At 34.7% G+C, this 16,216-nt stretch overlaps 4 protein-coding genes and 1 non-coding gene across 5 annotated transcripts; 3 read left to right on the top strand and 2 right to left on the bottom strand.

Annotated features, from left to right (window-relative positions):
• Positions 1-387: 387 nt before the first annotated feature.
• LOC125213846 (putative RING-H2 finger protein ATL36) lies at positions 388-3,250 on the top strand. The gene is made up of 3 exons (XM_048114603.1): positions 388-1,156; positions 1,837-1,934; positions 2,619-3,250. Exons 1-3 carry the CDS (start codon positions 998-1,000, stop codon positions 2,998-3,000), a joined length of 639 nt encoding a protein of 212 aa, XP_047970560.1. The 5' UTR covers positions 388-997; the 3' UTR covers positions 3,001-3,250.
• A 1,077-nt stretch (positions 3,251-4,327) lies between these two features.
• On the bottom strand, positions 4,328-6,086 carry LOC125193975 (cytochrome P450 77A2-like). Its single transcript, XM_048091988.1, has one exon. It carries the CDS (start codon positions 6,069-6,071, stop codon positions 4,527-4,529), a length of 1,545 nt encoding a protein of 514 aa, XP_047947945.1. The 5' UTR covers positions 6,072-6,086; the 3' UTR covers positions 4,328-4,526.
• Positions 6,087-11,484: 5,398 nt separating this feature from the next.
• Positions 11,485-11,558, top strand: TRNAR-UCG. The gene has a single exon. It is a non-coding gene; the product is annotated as a tRNA-Arg (tRNA).
• A 655-nt stretch (positions 11,559-12,213) lies between these two features.
• On the top strand, positions 12,214-12,887 carry LOC125201864. Its single transcript, XM_048100150.1, has one exon. The coding sequence runs from the start codon at positions 12,377-12,379 to the stop codon at positions 12,800-12,802; it is 426 nt and encodes a 141-aa protein (XP_047956107.1). The 5' UTR covers positions 12,214-12,376; the 3' UTR covers positions 12,803-12,887.
• An 851-nt stretch (positions 12,888-13,738) lies between these two features.
• Positions 13,739-16,059, bottom strand: LOC125210791 (uncharacterized RNA-binding protein C1827.05c). The gene is made up of 8 exons (XM_048110388.1): positions 15,875-16,059; positions 15,655-15,769; positions 15,523-15,578; positions 14,727-14,774; positions 14,531-14,628; positions 14,321-14,390; positions 14,127-14,237; positions 13,739-13,910 (listed from the first exon to the last, which is right to left on the bottom strand). The coding sequence occupies exons 1-8, from the start codon at positions 15,974-15,976 to the stop codon at positions 13,863-13,865; spliced, it is 648 nt and encodes a 215-aa protein (XP_047966345.1). The 5' UTR covers positions 15,977-16,059; the 3' UTR covers positions 13,739-13,862.
• Positions 16,060-16,216: the final 157 nt, after the last annotated feature.

Raw genomic sequence — 16,216 nt, 5'->3', positions numbered from 1 at the left:
ATCACCAAATATAAATGTTATGAGTTCCTGTAGAAATAATAGTTTGCTTAATATCTAGAAGTTCATTTTGTAATCCATATATTTTGTGTAAATTTATGTCGGACCTATTTTTTGCACGAGTTATAGTTAAAAAATAGATATAATAATAATAATAATAATACTAACTTTATAATTTAAATATGATATCATAGATCATATAAGCTCAATAGTGCATTTTTTAGGTAAAACATAAGTAGTAGTAGTAGAATTATTTTTGATAGTGCACAAAGTGAAGTTTCTATTTTAAGTTTCAACCATCTCTATAAAATACTATATCGTTGTACTACTCTTTCTAAATCTTTATTAGATCATATCATCACCAAGAAAAGTTGCTAGTACTATAAAATAGTGAATTTATTCATTTTTCTTGTCTAATTTTCCTGCTTTTTTCTTCCTACTTTCCTCTGTTTTCTACTCAGTCCAATCTCTCTTTCTCATTTCTATAAGTTTGCTTAATTGTCCTCTATCTCTATCATTCTTCAAACTGTATTGACAATGAATTCTGCATTCCCACTTTAAAACTTTCACTGTTAATCTGTCTTTTCCTAGCTTGCCTTTCCCTATATGGAGTTCCCCCATTTCTTCCTCAATCCTCCACTTTGGTTCTCTCCACCTTCCACCATTAGCTTTTCCTCATCATAAATGTAAGCTCCCAACACACACACACACACACACACCAGGTAGAGCAAATAGAGCTACAAGGAATCTTGGGGATGAGAAACCCAACATAAAGATTGGATTTTGAGAGAGAAAGATGCAATCTTTTTGAAATTTGATTGTAGTTGGAGGTTTTTTTTTGTTGGCTGCAAGATTTTTTGAAAAAATTCATCTGGGGTTTCCAGAAGTGGGACAGAGAGAATGATTCTTGGATTAGTGGGACAGTAGTGTCAGTGCATAAAAAACAAAACAAACGAAAAACTGAATCTTGTTGGTTGAAATAGTGGAAGAAGGCATAAAAATGATATCTTCGGGCATAAATTTGGTGATGACAGTGATTGGATTCACAGTCAGTACCATGTTTATAGTGTTTGTGTGCACGAGGTTAATTTGTGCAAGAATTCAGCTGAATGCTTCAAGAAGGTCTTTTGCCACAGCTTCTGGATCTGATTTCAGCATTGTAAGCATATTTCTTTCTTTATTTTTCTGTTTTTTGGTTTTGGTTTTCTGGATTTGGTTGCATATTTGACATAAACCAAAATCTTGAATTTTCTTTTCATCACACTTGGGAATTTAGACAGTTTTTGCATTTAAATTTGGTGTCATCTCTTGCTGTGTTGGATTATTCTCCTATTCTTGTTTGTCTTTGGCTACTTTGTGTTTCAAATTGGAAGTTTGGACAGTTTCTCAGTTGGAATTTTTCCCATGACTTTTTTATTAGGCTTTCAAATAGGGAATTAGTTTCTGCATATGTGTTTCAAATTGGGAGTTTTAGACTGTTTTTGGCATATGAAATTTGGTGCCATCTCTTGCTGTGTTGGATTATTATCCTATTCATGTTTGTTGTGATTGTTTGTCTTTGGCTGCTATGTGTTTCAAATTGGCAGTCGGAATATTTTTCGTATGACTTTTCGTTGCAATTGTATTTATTAGGCTCCCAAATAGGAGGTTAGTTTCTGTATATGAAAATAAGAACTGTTGATCTTTAGCATCTCCAAAGTTAGTCTATTTATATTGGATTCGTCGAATCAAGAGTTTTTACCAGCACTGTTTGCTCTGTTTGATCTGATGTAGCTGTGTAATTCATTCGATAAGCACTGGTATGATTGTCTCTGACTCGATTGTTGTGTGTTTCAACAGTTGGAAAGGGGACTTCATGGAATCAAGCCGCTCGTAGTAGCCAATTTTCCCACGAGAAAGTACCAAGACCTGTGCTTGACATCAAAAGAAAATGCTCAGTGAGTTTTGTGACATCCTCTTGGTTCGTTTCGTTAGGAAAAAACTCCGTTGCTTTAACATATTATGCTTACTTGTTTATGTTGAAATAGTGCTTTACAATACTAAGGCGAATCTCTTAGGTCCGGTATGTGAAAAAGTTCGATTTTTTAAGCTATCAGATGGTGATGTTTTGGTAAATTTGATGTTGCTTTGCATATATCCGTTGTGGTACGGTGTGGGATGGGCGGGGTAGGCCATTCTTGTCGTGATGAAGCCCGGATTTAGCCATGATTGAATTATTAGAAGCCGAATCCATTGGAAGGATGAGGAAAAACAGAGACGAGCTAACTTAAGACGACAAGTTACATCTGTCTAGGCAAAACCGGATAGAAATCTCAAAGACGATGCTTAGTAGCAATCGAAGGGATACTGTATCATCGTTCGAACACCATTTAGCGCGTTTATGATGCTTATTTTCAACTTAGAAGAACATGCTTGTTACTGTGTTTTCCGCTCTTATACAAATATTGTTTGAAGATTCTGAAAATTGCTAACATTTGTAGGAATATAACATTGATATTCTTCACCAATTACAAGTTACTAATTGGCACTTTTGGTTTGAATTAATAGTGTCTAAATACATCTACAAGAATTCATCATTGTTGTTGCTTTCATTGAATTAAAGTGTGCACAAAATGTTGCAGGTGCTCGATTTGTCTGTCCGAGTATCACGGAGAGGACTCGCTCCGTTTCCTGCCCCTCTGCGGGCACTCCTTCCACGCAGCGTGCATCGACATATGGCTGCAGCAGCACTCCACGTGCCCGGTGTGCAGAGTCTCGCTCCGTGAGCTTCCCGAGAAAAAGTGGTTCATGCAGCCGATGTTCAGCTCAGCTGTCCGGTCTCAGCAGCCTGTCAACGCGCACTACTGCCACTGCATGGCAAACGGCCCGAGACCCGAGTTCCTGTCCCATAACAACCTCTCGTTGCACCCCACCGTTCAGGAGGACCGTTGTCGGCCAGAGGCGGGCGCAGTCCATGCCAAAGAGTCGGGAAATGTGAAAACCGGGACCCCGTCCGATCGGTGAGTCGAGCATTCGGAGAAGTTGATGCTTTGTTTTAATATGTCTATGCATATTGTTGTTGATTTTAGGCTTCTTGTGAATATGGAATTAGTGGTATTCTCCCTCTCTATCTTTCTCTTTATAGATTTATTTGATTTTGTATTTGTGATTTTGGAGAGGCAGTTTTGTTAGTTTAGTTAGAAACAAATGTACTAATATAGCTATAGTTATGAACTTGAAGCCATGTTTGATGTTTCCTTGATTTCTTGGTTTACCTTGGTTAGATAATATTTTGGTAATACTATTATTTTTGGGGCCTAACACCTAATGACAAAACTACTATGCATAAATGCAATTAAAGAAGGTATTATCATCCTGGATGAAACAACAATAAAATCTACTAGTGTCGTGACAATATTAAAGAAAGATTATAATTTATGATTAAAACGATATTAACTAACTATAATATATGCTTCTAGACTTCTCTAAATGGAAGAGAAAGTAATTGAAAAAACAAATAAATGCCCTTATGAGCTATTCCAACCATCAAAAAGGTGAAAATTTAATGTAATTAATAATTTATAATACCTACTTTCTTTTGTCTTTTTGTGAGAATTGGTTGTATACTTGTACTCCACCATGTGCCACAATTTTAAGTTAGGAAGAAATAAAATTTATTCCAAGTTGATTTATTATTTCGTACTTTCCTGTCTCAGAAAAAATAAATAAAATAATAAATAATACGAATTTTAATGTACAACTAATAAAATAAAATAAATGAAAAAAAATAGTAGAAGAAGTGGTCATAGATTATAGGTCCACGTTATAAATGATCATGCATTTTTTAAATGCGACCTTATGATAGTATTATGAAAATGTCAAAGGATTGGATATATATATATTCATAATAAATTAATATTGGAAGGTCTGAAAATGCTAAATAGTGAGACATGAACCTATATTTGGCCTTCAAAAATTGCACTTTTGATTTTGATGTGTACCCAACAAAATCACAATAAATTTGATGTGATCTAAATTTCGACAATCAACTTTTGAGCATCATAATATATGAGGTGACCCCCCATATATTGCATTACTACAATGCGCATAAAATTAAGTACAAAATTGATTATTAATTTGTTTTAGATGAATTGATTTACTAAATTAGAATGAAGTATATAGGTTTTTAAATGTTTCCATACGGTTTGGCTAATTAGCATGAGATTTTGTATGATTCATTGATTAATGGGATATTTCCGCAACTGGAGAGTAATTAATCAATCAATCAATTAATTAGCAATAACATAGCTAATTCCGTCCAAGTCTTGATATGCGTAGGTTGCAAAACATATTTGGAAAAGGTAATATTCTTATTTAAGTGCTTCTCATCTAAATGCACTAATAGTAACATAAAATTGCTACTAAATACACATATGATACAATAAAACCAACTCAACCAAAATAAACTCTCCACAATCATAAAACCTAACCAAAAATCAAAATTAATTAAGAACAAATTACCAAAAAAAACAACAACAAAATAATTACCATCATGCCATCGGTGTGATCTTAGCCCTCAAACTATTCTTCATCACCACCGTAAACTCCAACTTCTCACTAAAATCCACTTTCCCCGAATCCGGGTAACCCGCCCACTCGAATTCTTGGACCATCCGGGCCAGCATCAAATGCACGTGCACCGTTGCCATATTCAAACCGGGGCAAATCCTCCGACCCGTTCCAAATGGTATCATCTTCACTTGCTTCACCCCGGTTATATCCGCCTCCTCCCGACCCTCAAAAAACCGGTCTGGGTCAAACTTCTCCGGGTTGACCCACAATTTCGGGTCATCCGAAATACCCGGCAAGAAAATCTCCACATTCGCATCCGTCGGTATGTCGTAGCCCGCCAATTTCGCGGGCTCGGTCACCGCGTGCGTCAGACTAAAGTACGTTGGCGGGTGCTTCCGCAAGAGCTCCTTCACGACAGCGTTCAGGTACGGCATCCTCTCGACGTCCTTCTCGTCGACCTTTCGGTCCCCGACCGTCGCCCGGATCTCGTCGCGGAGACGCGTCTGGATCGACGGATTCTCGATCATCCGCGCCACCGCCCACTCGATCGCGGTCGCGGTCGTGTCGGTCCCGCCGTTCAGAAACTCCGAGCACAGCGTCACGATCTCCGCGTCGCTCGGAGTCGACTTCCTCCCTTCGATGCTTAAATCGAAGAGAGTGTCTAAATAAGAAAATGAGGCCATCCCGGCCGTGGCCGTCGCACGGTCCTGGACCGCGCGACGGCGCTTCTCAATCAGAGGGACCAGGGTCTGGATCTGGTCATTGCGGACCTCCCAGACCCTTTTCCTTTGCTTCGAGAAGAAAGGGCTTAAAATTGGCAAATAATCATCGAGCCTCGGATCAAGTACAATCAAAACCGCCTTCATCAGATCATCGATTCTCTCAATCAATTCCTCATCCATTTCAATTCCAAAGCACATTGACAGCAAAATGCAGAAAACAGCAAATCTAGCATTCCGGAGAACCCAAACAAGGCCGCCGTTCGCCGCCGCCTCGGATTTCAACCGATCAATCAACCGATCCATCGCCAATTCCCGTGCGGATTTGAATTCCTTAAGCCTCGTGGCGCTGAGCATGTTCTGCACCATGTTGCGGCGGAGGGAGCGCCAGACGCCGCCGTAGACGGCGGCGTTGACGGTGAACTTGTCGCAGCTGAAGATCGCCCGCGTGGGATTCTCACGCGGGCGGGAGGCAAAGAGCTGGCCCTTCGAGTTTAATGCCTCGTGGACTAAATCAGCATCGCTGACGATGATCATTGTTCGGGTTCCCATATGAAGAGTTATGATGGGGCCGTATTTCGGGATTAATTCACGGACGTATTGGAAAAAGGGCTTCCCCGAGCGGGCGACCTGGAGGAGGTTGCCAACGACCGGGTAGCCCGGGGGGCCCGGGGGGAGGCGGAGTTTTTTGGAGGAGGAGGAGGAGCGGGAGAGGGCGAGGAGGAGGGCGGAGAGGAGGAAGGCGAAGGCGGCGAAGAGGAGGTGGTAGTAAGGGGAGAGGGAGGAGGAGAGGAGAGAAGCCATGGTTTGTTGAGGGTTGAGGAATGGGAGTGTTGGGGAGTAGGGGTTTGTTATATGAATGGTTGAGGGCTGGAAATTACAGGTGGGGATTAATGAGGGCTGTTGAATTTGGATTTTTTTCTTTTTGTGGGAATTGATTGTTTGTTAAGTTAGTGACAAGACATTTTACGGTGAGAGAAACGGTTTTTAGTCTAAAGAGTGACGGAGTAGGATGTTTTACGGTGAGAGAAGTGGTTTTTACTCTAAAGAGTGACGGAGTCGGATTTTTTACATTGAGAGAAACAGTTTTTACTCTAAAGAGTGACGGAGTCGGATGTTTTACGTTGAGATCAAGAAGATATTTCACGATTTTTTTCAGAAGATTGACGTAGTTGGACATTTTACCTGTTACATTGAGATTAAGGTTTTTACTCTGAAGATTGACAGAGTCGGACATTTTTCCTTGAGATGAAGAGAATATTTAACAATTTTTCAAGAGTAGTATCAATATGACATTACATCTTCTTTTTTCTCTGAAAAGTGACAAAGTCAGATATTTCACGTTGAGGCCAAGAAATCATTTCACGGATTCTTTTGTGAATTTTACTTCAAATTAAAACACATTATCATAAATTCAACAAATCTAGATTTTTTTTTATGTTTTAGGCATTTCATGTTGAAACTAAGAAGACATTTACTAGTTTTTTTTATCCGAAAACTGACATTTTACGTTGATATTAAGAAGACATTTCTATGAAATTTTACATAAAATTAAACCAAAAGTATCTTATAAATTCAAGAAGTTAGGAAAGATATATTTTTATCACTAACTTGGTGGTGTGGGTGAGAAGTACTAGTATTGAAGGGTATTGGATTTTGATTTTGATTTAATAAACTGTGGTTGTGGTTAATGGTTAATGGTTGGTTGTTATTATGTGAATATTAGTAGCTTTTGGAATTTGGCTTTCGTTTCTTGTTTGACGTTGTGTTTCATTAATTAATGCTCTATGTGGTGCATGTGATAAAGTGTATATGGAGAATTTTATGAATATTGTGTGTATGTTTCGATTGGGATATAATCAATGTTAATTCAAATTGAAGTAATTGCTAAAAGTCTACATTTCTTATTTTGTAGCTATGCAGGTTTTTGTAAATTTTAGTAAACAGAATACTTCTAATTTAATAGTTTTATTTAATGTTCAAATATCATTATATTATCACATTTTTCAGGTGAATCAATTCTTTTATTAAATCACTAGTAGATGAATTAATTTTTATCTTAAATAAAAATTATGACAAATCACATTTTGATTGAATAGCACCACACATATTAACTGTGTGGATTAATAAAATATAAATAAATTACTATTGGTTTATTTAATATTTAAATCTATACATTATTATATCCTTCTATATATTTGAAAGAAAAGATGATTTTACTAAATAGGAAATAAACTGAACTGGATATCAATCTAGCATCACTCATTAAATTAGTAGAGGACTAATGTAAACATGATGGTAATGAAATAACGTGTACTATAATTGAAAAGGAAATTATAGGAAAAGAAATGAATGGGCAATTAATGATGAGAAATAGAGAGAGGGTGGTTGGGAGGTTCAAGATAGAAAAAAAAAAAAAGCAGTAATCTAAGTAATTAAACACTTCCAACTACCTTCTGTCATTGAATTTTGCAGAACTCAAAGTCAAAGAGATCTCTTCTTTGGGCCACTTTGTGTTTACTTGCTTTTAACTCAAACACTGGCGTAATTATTATATCGATTGAATTAGTTCTATTAATTACAAATAATACATTAGTACTATATGACAGCAAGTATTCCAATCTCTAACAATATCATTAAGACATTCATGCTGGTGCATTAATTTTTTTCTTATTTTACTTAAATGCATTATCTAAAAATATTACATTAGCTATATATAGCTCTATATCAATTGGTGCAAATTCCAAAATGATACTACTAGTTTATATCTTCTTAACATCGAATTATAGGATATTAAGCATATTCTTGTTGACAATACACATATTTGTTACAAGTGGAAAATTATATGCATAATGTTTTATTTAAAATTGTTAGGAGTATTTAAATTTGATCATTTTTCGATGCATAATGTTTTGTTTTAATTGTTATATTTAAATAAGTTGACCAGATTGTAATATTCCGTGGGCAGTGACAAGCCAGGGGCCGTGAAGTAAAAGTCATATGCAGCTATGAATTTTGTCAGAAAATAGATATGCATTTATGCCATACTTTAAATGTGTACCTGCATTCAGTCAGAAAACTGCATATGCAATGTCTCAACTATTGTAATAAAAATTTATGTTAGATAAATTCTCAATATATTTTTTGATGAAAATTGATTGAAATTTATATTCTTTCTGCAATTTTAATAATTAGATAATAAAATTGAAAATTTTAAATTTATTTGCAATTATTATGTGGTGAATTTTTTTTATGAAATTGTATATAATATGATAGTCGAAAAATCTTACATAAACCTCGCGTGGCGTGGAAAAACAATGGTGTATATTCATGATATAAAGAAAATGACATTACTTGATTCACAATTACAAATAATGTATAACACGTGTACAGTCAGAATATATTTTTTAACGTGTGATAATAGGGGACAAATTCAAAAATTATGATGTTTCTAATATCTGGTTTTTAAAGTTGTGAGACACAACTCAGGCAATCTTAATGATTTTTCGAACAATGCCAAATTTATAATTTTGGTTTTGATTTTTCTATGGTTAGTGTATCGAAACAAATCTCTTCTGGATTTTCGGTCAAAACCGAAAGAATCTAAAAATTCAAAAATTATAATTTAATATATATACTTAATTGTACTTGAATATTATATTTAAATAAAATGTTTTATTTAAATCATTTTAACACAATATATATATAATAATAATAATAATAATATATTAATAATAATAATAATAATAGTAATAATAATAATAATAATAACAATAATAATAATAATAATAATAAATTTATAGAAATGAGAAATTTATCAGAACGATTTTCATTTTATTTTATACTAGGATTGATTTGGAGTAATTGTTTCATATAAGGTTGATGGTAAACATATGTGAAATTATTATTCTACATCTGACTATATATTTATTCATATATGAATGGATATATATCTGAATAATATTCAATGTTTTATCTTAAGTTAGGAGGTTGTGGGTAGAAAAATAATGCTTTCTACATCAGACTACATATTAATTCATATATGAATATATCTGAATAACATTCAATGTTTTATCTCAATTTGGGAGATTATGGTTAGAAAAATAATGCTTTCTATGATTGAATGGTCAGAAATGCATCAGCTGTCAGTTGCCGTAGTATGTAGATAAACTTCAATTCAGCTCACCGATTTATGACAAATTAAATATTGGAAGACACAAAATATTACTCCTATTATATGATTAATTATTTAATTATAAGTCTAAAGGCTAGAAAATATATTTGATGTGAAAGGACGTACACTGCTATACGAATTGAGTCATTAAATTCTGTAACACATGCAAGTCGTTAAATGAGGTAAGGAATTATTCCGATGAATGCTTGAATTATTTTAGCATAGGTAGGAAAATATTTATGTCGTGTAAGATTAGATATAGCACAAATAATTGTTGACCTAGGTATAGCTGCGGTAGTATACTATATTTAAGCCAATACCAAAATTAATTGAGTTTAACACATTTAATGTTCTCATTTGTTTTTTTATTATTGTTGTTGTTTATATTCTGAATTACTTTTGTATCAGTTGGATTGGACATTTTGTAATTAAACATTACAATGAATGTTTGATTACGTTAAACAGAAAGGAAATTTATATCGAATCGTCCAATAGGACTTATTGTCGTTAAACAATACACACCATATATAGGTTCAAATAAAAAGTTGTTTTTATTGTGAAAATGGAAACTTTTAATGCGCTTCAAAGATCTATGAGTTATGCATTTTTTTGGTTGAATGAGTGTTGTGTTACATTAGATTTTAAAATGGAAAATTGGTCTCTAAAATCATGAACTTTGCCTAAAATTGGTATTTCCCATGAACTTTGAAATTGGTATAAAATATCACGAACTTTGCATTTTGTTTGGTATTTCCCAAACTCACTCAAATAAGATATTTTCATCAAAATCTTATTTAATATAGGCAACCTTGATATGCTTTATAATATTTGAAACCACTTTTTAAGTTCATAACATGTAGCATAAAAAGTCACGTTGAAAACTACGTTGATTTAATTGTGCCAAGTATGATAAAAAAGCCTCGTAAGTTAGTCAAATATAGCAATAAACATGCCGTGGGAAATACCAAACAAAATGCAAAGTTCGTGATATTATATACCAATTTCAAAATTCATGGGAAATACCAAATTTTAAGCAAAGTTCATGGTTTTAAAGACCAATTTCCCTTTTAAAATAGACAGATTTTTTTAGAATACGGTCAATTTTACTCTAAATGCATTGACTTTATATGTTTAATACAATATTTTTTATTTCACATTAAAAATAATTTTACACCATACCCTTAGATTGAATATTAAAAATTTTATCTAGAATATTAAATTATTTTGATATTCCACAAAAATATAAAAAAGAAATTAACCTACTCTATTATACCTACGTTTATCGGCCCATTAATTTGATATAGTGGATTTGGGGATACAATTGTAGGTTGAAATTTCGATGTCTATTTAAAGAATAATAAAGTCCAGCAATCTTGTCAAAGCCCAATAGACCTGAAAAGTCCTTATTGCCCCTGCTAATGATATTTCACTTATGAGTTATGCCACATCCTACCTATTTTTTGTTGCAAATAATAAAAAGCTTGTTTCCTTTATTTCATAACCATTGTCCAATTTTCAACCATTTGTTTGTGTATTTCGAATTATTCTAGTCGTCGAATTATTTTATGAGTTATGCCACATCCTACCTATTTTTTGTTGCAAATAATAAAAACCTTGTTTTCTTTATTTCATAACCATTGTCCAATTTTCAACCATTTGTTTGTGTATTTCGAATTTTTCTTCTTTGATTTTGAGCATTTTATTAATCGAAAAAAATAGCCAAATTTATATGTTTTGATTTAAATAAGCACATCATATTATGGTATTTATGCATGAAAATACATACACATATGGATGTAGAATAAGTTGTTCCAAAACTAGTTATTAGTCCATCTATTATTGATGTCTCAAAAAGAAAAATGAGAAGAAAAACTGAGTTAATAGGAAGGGTCAAATTTCTCTTTTATGGAGTACTCTTGTTATTGAATTATTATACTATTCGAACAGAAATCATTTTAAATTAAAATTAAGAAGCAATGATGATAGTGACCAACCAACCGTTACTATGTTACAAACAATTTAATTAGACATGGAGAACAAGCAGACCGCATAGCGCAGTGGATTAGCGCGTTTGACTTCGGATCAAAAGGTCGTGGGTTCGACTCCCACTGTGGTCGATTTTCACTTGGTTTTTACTTTACTTTATCTTTTGCAATGTTTTTCCCTACTCTTTAGGCTAGTATGGTAGGGTAAGCAAGAAGTTTTTTCCTTCTCTTTTGTCTTCATTTTTTTTACGTTATCTTTTGGCAAGCTCGGGGTGAGTAAGAAGTAAAGGAGGTGTTCGACCCTCAAAATTTTGGAGAAGTACGAAATTAAGTATTAACGTATTTGTCGTCTTATCGTGTAGATGTGTCATTTTCATTATAAATAGATGTCGTCTTATCGTATTATAAATTTTCATTTTCGGGGTACAAGAATTAAAATAGGTGTTGAAGGTGTTGGACATTGGACACTACACAAATATGTATGAAATTAATTGGTTAGTGTTAAATATTATTGTGTTCATGTGTTTTTAGTGTTGACATGTCAAATTCATGTAAGTGGTAACCATTATTGTAACATCGTTATTATTAATTTTTTTTAAATTTCAGTTCATAATTAACTAGTTGAGTTTTAGCATTTGAATGATTATTATGTTGTGTGAAATTGAGTTTTTATTTTATCATATTATTATTAGAACGATACCGTATTGCGTCAATACAATGAGATTCTTCTTTCTTTTTCTTTTTGGGCAGTAAGTCAAGATGTATTGGACCTTGTGCATATCTAGTTGTACATTGTTTCACCAGTTCTACACAAACACAGAGATGAAATAGGTATTGGACTTTATGCACAACTGATTGTACATCTTCGTCATCTTCTTCCCACTTCATATTGTTCAACCAATTCACGACTCACACTCGCACACAGTCGAATCCACCGAAATCCGAAATCAATGCTCTCTCTGAAACTCCCACCACCGCCGCCGCCCCCAATCTCCTCCTTCAATTCCAAACCCCTCCCTCTCCAAATCCCCAATTTCCCCTCAATCTCAATTTCCCCCAAAAAATCCCGCCCAATTAGAACCCTAATTCACGCGCAGAACAACGGCGACAACAATGGCAAGGAGCTGCCGAAGGAGAAATCCGGCGATGAAAACGCGAAGAACGGGCGGCCGCGGCTGAACCTGAGGTGGAAGGACCTCCTGCTGGATCCGGATCCGGACAACATCGTGGCGGTGGGATTGACGGGGCTGCTGACGTGGGCGAGCGTGCAGGTGCTGTGGCAGCTGGTCGTGATATCGGCGGCGATCGTGCTCGCCGCCCTCAAATACACCATCGTCGCTGCTCTGCTCGTCTTCATCCTCATCACTCTTCTCTGATTTTTTTTTATTTGGTTTTGCATAGATTGTTTCCGATTGTGACGTATTTTAACAAAATGAATCAACTCTGGGATGAGATTTATCAGATTCTAGCTGTTTCTTATTGAATCTTTGGGAGCTTTTAAGAGAATACTGAAAAACTGTTGCAGTTTTTAATTGGATTTGAATGAGGTTATTTTGGGTGTATAGAACATTGAAATTTTTTCAAAATCGTTCTCAATGTTGAACGCTTATATTTTTTTTATTTTTTTTAGGATAAATAAATTTAAATTTAAAAACCGTGACACGAAAACTCGATCCGAGACAATTGCCAACTAAGACAATTGCCTGAAACATTGGCCAACTTATCAAAGCATTAACCTACTGTCATAAAAATGAGACTTCTAATACATTACTTAACTAACCATATACTCCCTATATCCGCCATTACAAGGCCCACTTAACTGAGTTTTAAGAAATTTTAAAAAAATGTGTGAAAAAAAGTTAGTGAAATATGGATCTCATTTGTATATATTAGTTTTAAATGAAATACGAGTAGAATGAGTTAGTAGAATGTGGATCTCTGTTACCATTTATGGTAAAAGTGATCCGAGACTCCTATTCGTGGATGTACTAAAATGGAAAAACGAAACTCCTATATGCAGACAGAGGTAATAATATTTATCAAAAATTGAGAGCACACGAGATAATTACAAGCCATCGATCAATTTTATGAAGTATCAATAATGACATCTTATTATGACTAGGTTAATTTAAATGTGAACTTACTATTGAAGAAGCCTATTTTCATTACACCTTACATCAATCGAGCACCCTTTACTATTTGTAGTTTTGTTTAGATCCAAGGAAGCTTTAGTTTGCATTAATCGAGTACTTGTTTCGACTAATGAATATCATAACACTAAAGAAGCTCAATAGCCTTTGAAGATTGAGATATGAGATTCAACTTTCAATACAATTAAAATAAAATGGTTAATTCAAGAATCTCAACAGTCAGTTACAAAATTTTGGCTCCCATTGTTTTAGTATTAATATATAGATCAACACAAGTCCTCCTCGCTCAATCTGTGAATCTAATCTTCTTTGGAGCAGCCTGCACACAGCCCACCTGCAAATAACATAATAACCAAAACCATTAGTGAAACGAAAATCAATCGTCTTTGACCGCCCTTCGCATGAGAAACTATCCCAATCAATTTCATATAGCAAAGTTTAATGACATAACTAGGTTATGACAAATAAATCACTACGAGAATACAAGGACGGGCTTTCAAAGCAACAGAACGAAACTAGGGGGAAAAGATAAGAGATCACAAAATCTTACCATTTCAGGGCACTCATAATCAATACCAGCTGCCTCAATGCGCTTTCTTCTCTTTTGGTCCCTTTTCAGCACGCCGGTAACTAACTTCTGCTGCTGCTCTAGGGTCCGTTCCTATGAATTATATTTGATCGGGAAGACAGTATAAGAATGAGAGAAATCAAGATACGAGGATTTAAGAAGTCTGTGTGGTTCACCTTGTCATGGTGCTTCCTCTCAATGTGAACCCTGTCCACTGGCTTGAAAGAGCGGCCCACGCCTTTCCATCTGAAAAATATTTCTGGTTAGAAAGACGCACTAAAAGACTTCTAAGGGCAGCATTCAAATCCTCCAACGACCAAAATATTGATTTCAAAACAGAATATTTGAAGAAGCAAGATTGATGGTCGGTTAAAGAATGTACTCACAAACTTGGATGAACTTTCTCAGGAGGAACAATGCTAACTTGGAGGAGGTGCTCATACATTAGATAGTTATGCATACATTCTTCAACAACTTTGGCAACCTGCATCGGCCGGAAAATTTGTTTGTGAGAAAGGGGAACAGTCAAACAGAGAGCATGCCAAGGAAGATATGATATTATCTTAAATAGAACTGTACTACCTCAGGAGACATAAACTCAATGAAACCAAAATGCTTCGATTTCCCCGTCTGTTAAAACAGAAAAATGAAACAAGATACATAAATGGAGGAACTGAAAGAAGGTATAGAATGTCTTGTCATTTTGAATGGTACAATTATATCAACTTCATAATGCACATAATTCAACAGAGGAATAAAAAAAATGCTTGATAACACACATACACATACAATATTTATATTGAAGACTATACGTCAACATTTTACTCATTCCAACACCAAGCATCGCACAAGGAATCATACTTTCAGAATGTTGATTAAAAACCAGACAACTTAATCCTCTTTACTATTTAGTGCCAAGACATGGGTAGTTAAATTGTTAAAAGAAGTTGATCACTGGTCTAACGTGCTACATGTTACTACGAGGAAACAACTGGATTTGCAGCCATAATACTCAACCAACAATTGCCTAAAGCAACAATGCAGCAAAATAGTAGACTGTCTACACCCACATCTACTTAAAAGCTGTAGGAGTAACCAAAGTTGAGAAATAAAGTGCTTCGTTGTCAGAACTCACAAACTCTTAGTTTACCTCAACAATAACCCTAGTATTCTTCACTCGTTAAGTATCGATTATAGTTGAAACAGCCTCAACTACAGTTACCTTTATGCCAAAACCTACACCAAATACTAGGCCTCTTCTATAGATAAATAATTAACAGGCACAATCTACCAATATAACATAACATACAGCAACCAAACAACCAAACCTCCCCAATCCAAAGCATATTTGCAATTCAAAAACGAAAAAGAAACTAACCTTCCTATTCCTAGCAATCCTAAGCCTCTTAACCGCACCGAATTGCTGAAAGAAAGCTGCAAAAGCCGATTTCACGGAATCAGAAAAACACAGTATACTCAAGCCCGTGTAACTAAAATAAGCAAAACAAACCTTCCATCTCAGTTTCATAAAATCCGTGTGGAATTCTTCCAATATACAAAACGGTTGCTTTGTTCTCTTTATTCTCCGTCTTCGGAATACTCTTCGCCGGACCGCCCTCCAAAGGCTGAATTTCCCAATTACAAGCAAAATAATTAATTCCATTTGTATCAACAAAAAATTGCAATCGGAATTGCAAATAAAGTTCAAATTATTTTATATAATAACGAACCAAGTAATCAGCGCCTTCCGATTTAGGTTTTGAAGCTGAAAACTGCACCGCTGCCTTCTTCGAGCTCTTCACAGCTAGCTTCTTCTTCGATTTTAATCCCATTTTAGCTGCAATATTTCAATCGATTGAACGAAGAAGAAAGAGGGATACGCTTGAAGAAGAAAGAGGGCGAATTTTAGGGTTGCAGAATTTAGTTTTTTTATTTAAGCATATGATATTGGTTTAATGGGCTAATGGGCTTGTACATTTATTAATTTAATGATTGGGCCAATGGGTAATTAAATTCGACCTAATTGGGCTTGAAAAATATTGTCATTGAAATGAACACTATATTAAATAATG

The sequence above is a fragment of the Salvia hispanica genome, chromosome 1, assembly GCF_023119035.1.
Source record: "Salvia hispanica cultivar TCC Black 2014 chromosome 1, UniMelb_Shisp_WGS_1.0, whole genome shotgun sequence".
NCBI classification, from domain to species: domain Eukaryota; kingdom Viridiplantae; phylum Streptophyta; class Magnoliopsida; order Lamiales; family Lamiaceae; genus Salvia; species Salvia hispanica.
This window is presented reverse-complemented; position numbering and strand designations above follow the sequence as displayed.

What these genes read in the sequence shown, in the direction of transcription:
- LOC125210791 (XM_048110388.1), bottom strand. Translation starts at nt 15,976, where the DNA reads ATGGGATTAAAATCGAAGAAGAAGCTAGCTGTGAAGAGCTCGAAGAAG. An exon ending in TTGAGTTTATGTCTCCTGAG is followed by an intron (nt 14,629 to 14,726) that starts GTAGTACAGTTC and finishes CGGCCGATGCAG; the next exon opens with GTTGCCAAAGTTGTTGAAGA. An exon ending in ATTATGAGTGCCCTGAAATG is followed by an intron (nt 13,911 to 14,126) that starts GTAAGATTTTGT and finishes TGTTATTTGCAG; the next exon opens with GTGGGCTGTGTGCAGGCTGC.
- LOC125201864 (XM_048100150.1), top strand. Translation starts at nt 12,377, where the DNA reads ATGCTCTCTCTGAAACTCCCACCACCGCCGCCGCCCCCAATCTCCTCC.
- LOC125193975 (XM_048091988.1), bottom strand. Translation starts at nt 6,071, where the DNA reads ATGGCTTCTCTCCTCTCCTCCTCCCTCTCCCCTTACTACCACCTCCTC.
- LOC125213846 (XM_048114603.1), top strand. Translation starts at nt 998, where the DNA reads ATGATATCTTCGGGCATAAATTTGGTGATGACAGTGATTGGATTCACA. An exon ending in CTGGATCTGATTTCAGCATT is followed by an intron (nt 1,157 to 1,836) that starts GTAAGCATATTT and finishes GTGTTTCAACAG; the next exon opens with TTGGAAAGGGGACTTCATGG. An exon ending in ACATCAAAAGAAAATGCTCA is followed by an intron (nt 1,935 to 2,618) that starts GTGAGTTTTGTG and finishes AAAATGTTGCAG; the next exon opens with GTGCTCGATTTGTCTGTCCG.